Raw genomic sequence first — 6,008 nt, forward strand, 5'->3', positions numbered from 1 at the left:
TGCACCAACATCGACAATCAACACTTTATTAAAATTAATCTTACTAGTCATATTCACAAAAGGAGACGTAACTTCCATCGAGTAGTTTCCACCCTTGGAAAAAATGTTTGATCAATTTCTTATATTGTTCAACATTCAAACCGAGTATCAGACTCGTTTTTACATCAAGGTAAAATTTCTTGAGCTTTTTTTTTCATTGCTTGTCCAACAACTCGAGTACTCTATTCTTTTGAAGCACTTATCTAGATTATGGCCATTCTTAAGTGCATTTCTCTATTTCTCTCCCCGTTGTCTCGGTTCATATCGTATTGTGAGTTCATGTTTCACTAGATGGTGGGTCAGCCTCGATCTCTTGACAAAAATAAGTGGTATTTGGAAGGCACCTGCTTCAATGCTCATGTTCATTATGGGTGGGATTGCCCTTTACATTTCATCTTCTGCGACACAGATGGTTAATTGTACCTGAGTGGGTGTTGGATTCATCGTAAGGATTTGGGTCTTTTTAGGCGATAAGTTGCTTTCGAGTCCTATCATGAATTCGTACAACCACTCATTTTCTTTTGACTTGGCTAGTCTTCTTCCAATGCTACATGTGCACTTTTTATGTATGTATGAGGATGTTGGCGACACCACCTATATCTCATCCCACAAGGAACACCTTTTCATGTAGTAGGCGCATATGAAAGTCCCGTCTTGTTGCATGATCATAGCACCTACTTTAACTTGTATGTTTATGGTGTACATTCTTTTCCAAAATTTTCCTCATGGTTGAGCAATAATTATGTTGTAGTGTTCGCATATTTTCATGTTGGTCCTGATGTCTTTCTCCATCACATTGACGAGCCATCCCTTTATCATGACATCGCACCACATCTACATCAAATGATTGGGGTGATCCCTCTTCGGTGTCCTTGTCGAACTGTTAATAAAGCCAATTTTATTTCGGTAAAAAAGATTTCTTGATCTCCAATGCTTGGTCGTCGTAGTTGTTGTCGGTGAGAGCGCCATTCACGTGCATCTCTCTAGTATAGTCGAAAGCGTATATGTAATAGGGTGAATTCACATCATTTTTGAGTTTTTTTTTCTTGTGGTCATAATATTTATGTGTACGAAATGTTAGACTCTACTGAAACGTTCCACAACATGTAATGCAAAGAAACCAAAAGTATGAAACAACTTGTCGGATAATAAAATCCCACTTGTCAAGTCCATAAGAAAGTGAAAAATAGTTGAAAAACTTTAAGACCATAAGGTATGGGTAACTAGATGTAACACCATTTTGGTGCCACATCACATGCCACATCATCAATGGCGTTATAACACAAAGTAGGGAAATGGGCAACATGTTGTATCTTGTTATGACACTAATTTTTTTTTCCATTTTATAATTTATTTTTTATTTATTTCGATTTTTTTAAAATTTAGAGAAATATTTTTTAAATATAACATAATAAATAAAACATAATGTTTAAAAATTATAAATAACAATTAAATTTTTTTAAAGATTAAATTTAACATAAAGACTAAATTACACATAATATCCAAAAACAAAAAAAGAAATAACATACAAATAAAAAAAAATACAACTCTATTCGTTATCGTTATTGTTACCATAGAATATATAATCCACCAAGTCCTTTCGAAGTTGTTTGTGTTTATTAGCGTTCTGGATGTTAACAACGCGATGCAAATAATCTGCTGTTCCTGGTTGAAACTGAACATGTCTGGGCTCCGTTGGGATATAGTGTGCAATATTTCGCCCTTCTATCTTCTACTACTATGTTATGCATTATGATACATGCATACATGATATATCGTAGAGTTTCTAAATCCAATGGTCGTGTTGGATGTTCGACTATATGCCACTTCGTCTTCAGCACTCCAAAAGCACGTTCCACATCCTTACGTGCTTATTCTTGTCTTCTCTTAAAAAAATTGTCTCGTTCTTCAACCGGGTGGCGGAATGCCTTCACGAATGTGGAATACTAAGGATATATTCCATCTGTAAGGTAATACCCATATTTGTATTCGTTTCCATTCACTGTGAAAGGAGCATCTGGGGCTTTTCCATTCAAAAGATCGTCGAATATTGACGACTGATCAAGAACGCTGACGCCGTTGTTGGAACCCGCAACCCCAAAAAATGCATGACAAATCCATAAATCTTGAGAAGTGACAACCTCTAACACCAACGAAGGTGATCCGTGATGACCACTTGCGTATTGCCCTTTCCATGCTACCGGACAATTTTTCCATTTCCAGTGTGTGCAATCAATGCTTCCGATCATTCCAGGAAACCCATGGCGTTCTTCATGCGTCGCATACAATTCTTGCAAATCATGCAACGAAGGTTTCCGCAAATACGCATCTCCAAAAGTTTCAACAACACCCCTTGACAATGTATACAAACTCTCTCTTGCGGTTCTTTCGGACATTCTCATATAGTCGTCCATGGTGTCGGGTGACTCCCCCATAACCATCAAATGAATGGCCGCAACACATTTCTGCAACGTTGTAAACCATCGTCTACCTCTAGCATCATATCTTAATTGAAAAAATTTGTACCTAAACATAAATTAACTACAGTTTAAAAATATATTGCATATGTTGTAAAATTAAAGAAACATGTAGTACATTTTTATTTATTTTGTATAAAAATATAGTAAACAAACCATACTGGCTTTCCAAGGCTTGATGATTCGTAAGAACACATCCCTACTCAAACAAAATATTCTTTTGAAGTCTTTCGCCCCGTATACACAATTATCTGCAAAGTAATCGCGATATAGATGTTCGTGTCCTTCCTCGCGATTTCTGTTTAACAGCGCACATCTTGTTAGTAGCGGTGCTGGGTTTGATTGTAGCAGGTCGGTTGTGTAATAATGATACATCATCCTAAATAAAATATCGTCATTTGAATTATCGGACGAGTTGAAAGAATCCATATTTTTTTTGAAGATAATTGAAAGTATGTAGAGAGGAGAAGAGAAAGTGCGTGAAATTTTTTATTAAATGGTAGGTATTTATAGGGTAAATTGTTTTTTTTTTTAATAATTTTTTTTTCAAACTGTTGCAATTAAAATGTTTTCAACCGGTAACAATTTATTCGTTTCATCCGGTCATGACGCCAATGAGATCCACCCTCAACGAGTTGCAACGAGCAGGGGGCGGTGTTCCCCCATTAAGCTGCCGTCGCCAAGTGCCACGTAAACGGAATTACATCTCGTTTGACCTATACCGATTGCTCTAAGAGATGTTGTCATGTTGAAGATAAATGTACAAAGCGGTTGATGCAGAGTTCCCGGTTTAACATGCAAATTATTTCTGAGTTTCTGACTCTTGTTGGCTGTTGCCGGAATAATTTAACCATTTTAGATTTTCAAATTCAAAATTCCCCCGTAAGTAAACCAAACGGAACGTCAGCGTCTCAACATTGAACGTTACTTCAACTAAAAACTAACGGCATTAAGAAAACGCCGTTACTCCAACCAATTTAAAACCCCCTTCCCTGAATACCAGTCCTCACTTGATCTTCCTTCCTCAGTTACAAACTCTTTTGTTCTCTCTCTCTCACACACATACAGTTTCTCTCTCTAAAACCTTCGAAAATGCGTGAAATCCTGCACATTCAGGGAGGCCAGTGTGGCAATCAGATCGGAGCTAAATTCTGGGAGGTCGTATGCGCTGAGCATGGGATCGATTACACCGGAAGGTATAGTGGTGATAATGATCTTCAACTCGAGCGCGTCAATGTTTACTACAACGAAGCGAGTTGTGGTAGGTTCGTTCCGCGAGCGGTGCTCATGGATTTGGAGCCGGGAACTATGGACAGTCTCCGATCAGGTCCGTACGGTCAAATTTTCCGGCCGGATAACTTCGTGTTTGGGCAGTCCGGCGCCGGAAATAACTGGGCGAAAGGTCACTACACCGAGGGGGCTGAACTTATTGACTCGGTTTTAGATGTTGTACGGAAAGAAGCTGAGAATTGTGATTGCCTTCAAGGTATGTTTCATCTCGTTTATTTTGAATGTTATCGTGCTCATTTTGGATTGAAACAGTCGACTGTTGCGTTTTGTGTCCGTATGAGTCGCATCATTTACTGCGTTCTGTTCTAGATTACTATAGTCTGGTAGTTATGGTTCATGATTCGTATTCGATACTGCTCGTATTTTAGGTTTTTTGAGTTGAATTATTGCAGATCTGTTGATTCATGAATGCTATTCTGTTATGTTTACCTGCTTACCTGTTATGTTTATCTGTTAAATAAAGTCATAATCCATCAAAACCTTTTTAATTAGTTCTTAAACTTCTGATCTGCATACCTGTCGATGAACGCACACTTGTGATTGTTTTAATCATTCATCGATTGAGCTTTAAGTTGCTGAATTACATTTTGGATGATCTCTCAGGAGACCTCTGTTTCTGTGTTTCTACTTGTAAATTTCAGGTTTCCAGGTTTGCCACTCCTTAGGCGGTGGGACCGGGTCGGGAATGGGAACACTTCTCATTTCCAAAATCCGAGAAGAATATCCAGACCGCATGATGCTTACTTTCTCCGTCTTCCCATCTCCAAAAGTCTCCGACACGGTTGTCGAGCCCTACAACGCCACCCTCTCAGTCCACCAACTCGTTGAAAACGCCGACGAATGTATGGTATTAGACAACGAAGCTCTCTACGACATCTGCTTCAGAACCCTAAAGCTAACCACACCAAGCTGTAAGTCCCTTAATTCTCATCTTCTAATCTTCTACTCTTCTAATCATTTTCCCACTACCCTCTTCTCTTCCAGTCGGTGACCTGAACCATCTAATCTCCGCCACCATGAGCGGTGTAACCTGCTGCCTACGTTTCCCCGGTCAACTAAACTCCGACCTCAGAAAACTCGCAGTCAACCTCATCCCCTTCCCTCGCCTCCACTTCTTCATGGTCGGATTTGCTCCACTAACCTCTCGCGGGTCCCAACAATACCGAGCCCTAACCGTCCCCGAACTCACCCAACAAATGTGGGACGCCAAAAACATGATGTGCGCCGCCGACCCCCGCCATGGCCGCTACCTGACAGCCTCCGCCATGTTCCGAGGTAAAATGAGCACAAAAGAAGTGGATGAGCAGATGATTAACGTCCAAAACAAGAACTCTTCATACTTTGTGGAATGGATCCCGAACAATGTGAAGTCTACTGTGTGTGATATTCCTCCAACTGGGCTTAAAATGGCGTCTACTTTCATTGGGAATTCAACTTCAATTCAGGAAATGTTTAGACGTGTGAGTGAACAGTTTACTGCTATGTTTAGGAGGAAGGCTTTTTTGCATTGGTATACGGGTGAAGGGATGGATGAAATGGAGTTTACTGAAGCTGAAAGTAATATGAATGATTTGGTTTCTGAGTATCAACAGTATCAGGATGCAACTGCTGATGAAGAAGGGTATGATTATGAAGATGAAGAAGAGGAAGAAGTTGAAGAGGGGGTTTGACTTTTGATAACTGATTTTTTGTTTGTTTGGTGTGTTGCCAGATGTCACTTACTTAGTGGCTTGTTATTTGGTTGATATTAGTTTTACTTTCTATGGTTTCAAGTTGAAGACATTTTCTTTTGATATTGTGATAATCTGGACTTGTTTGGATATAATATGGATTTGGAGTATATAGAAATTTCATAATCATTGTTCAACTCCAAAGTCCAAACAATCAACCATTATATGTTTCTTTTCACCGGGTCTTCATGCCATTTTTTTTTATTTCGGTTTTAATTCTTTTATTAGATTATTAATTTATTATGCATAAGTGTATTGAAAAATAGGTTGAGTTTATTGGTATTGTATGAAATGGATTGAAATGGGTTATAAGGTTTTGCTTATAGTGATTATGTTGTTTAGTATATATGTGACTTTATTTTTCAATGAAATTATGAGCCAAAAATGGACACTTGTGTAATTTGACCGAGTCATTAGCTGATATATGTTCAAGTTGAATTCTCAATTTGTTGTTAGTTATCTATTATTATTT

At 38.5% G+C, this 6,008-nt stretch overlaps 2 protein-coding genes across 2 annotated transcripts; one reads left to right on the forward strand and one right to left on the reverse strand.

Annotated features, from left to right (window-relative positions):
* Positions 1 to 1,985: 1,985 nt before the first annotated feature.
* On the reverse strand, positions 1,986 to 2,453 carry LOC145016389 (uncharacterized). The gene has a single exon (XM_078974720.1). The coding sequence runs from the start codon at positions 2,451 to 2,453 to the stop codon at positions 1,986 to 1,988; it is 468 nt and encodes a 155-aa protein (XP_078830846.1).
* Positions 2,454 to 3,536: 1,083 nt separating this feature from the next.
* LOC145014589 (tubulin beta-1 chain) lies at positions 3,537 to 5,714 on the forward strand. The gene is made up of 3 exons (XM_078973005.1): positions 3,537 to 4,002; positions 4,448 to 4,717; positions 4,791 to 5,714. The coding sequence occupies exons 1-3, from the start codon at positions 3,609 to 3,611 to the stop codon at positions 5,474 to 5,476; spliced, it is 1,350 nt and encodes a 449-aa protein (XP_078829131.1). The 5' UTR covers positions 3,537 to 3,608; the 3' UTR covers positions 5,477 to 5,714.
* The last annotated feature ends 294 nt before the right edge of the window (positions 5,715 to 6,008 follow it).

This window comes from Lactuca saligna, chromosome 9, assembly GCF_052625555.1.
Source record: "Lactuca saligna cultivar CGN05327 chromosome 9, ASM5262555v1, whole genome shotgun sequence".
Classification (NCBI taxonomy): domain Eukaryota; kingdom Viridiplantae; phylum Streptophyta; class Magnoliopsida; order Asterales; family Asteraceae; genus Lactuca; species Lactuca saligna.

Coding starts and splice junctions, on each gene's coding strand:
- LOC145016389 (XM_078974720.1), bottom strand. CDS start 2,453: ATGGACGACTATATGAGAATGTCCGAAAGAACCGCAAGAGAGAGTTTG.
- LOC145014589 (XM_078973005.1), top strand. CDS start 3,609: ATGCGTGAAATCCTGCACATTCAGGGAGGCCAGTGTGGCAATCAGATC. Junction 4,003..4,447: donor GAATTGTGATTGCCTTCAAG/GTATGTTTCATC, acceptor TGTAAATTTCAG/GTTTCCAGGTTTGCCACTCC. Junction 4,718..4,790: donor AAAGCTAACCACACCAAGCT/GTAAGTCCCTTA, acceptor CTTCTCTTCCAG/TCGGTGACCTGAACCATCTA.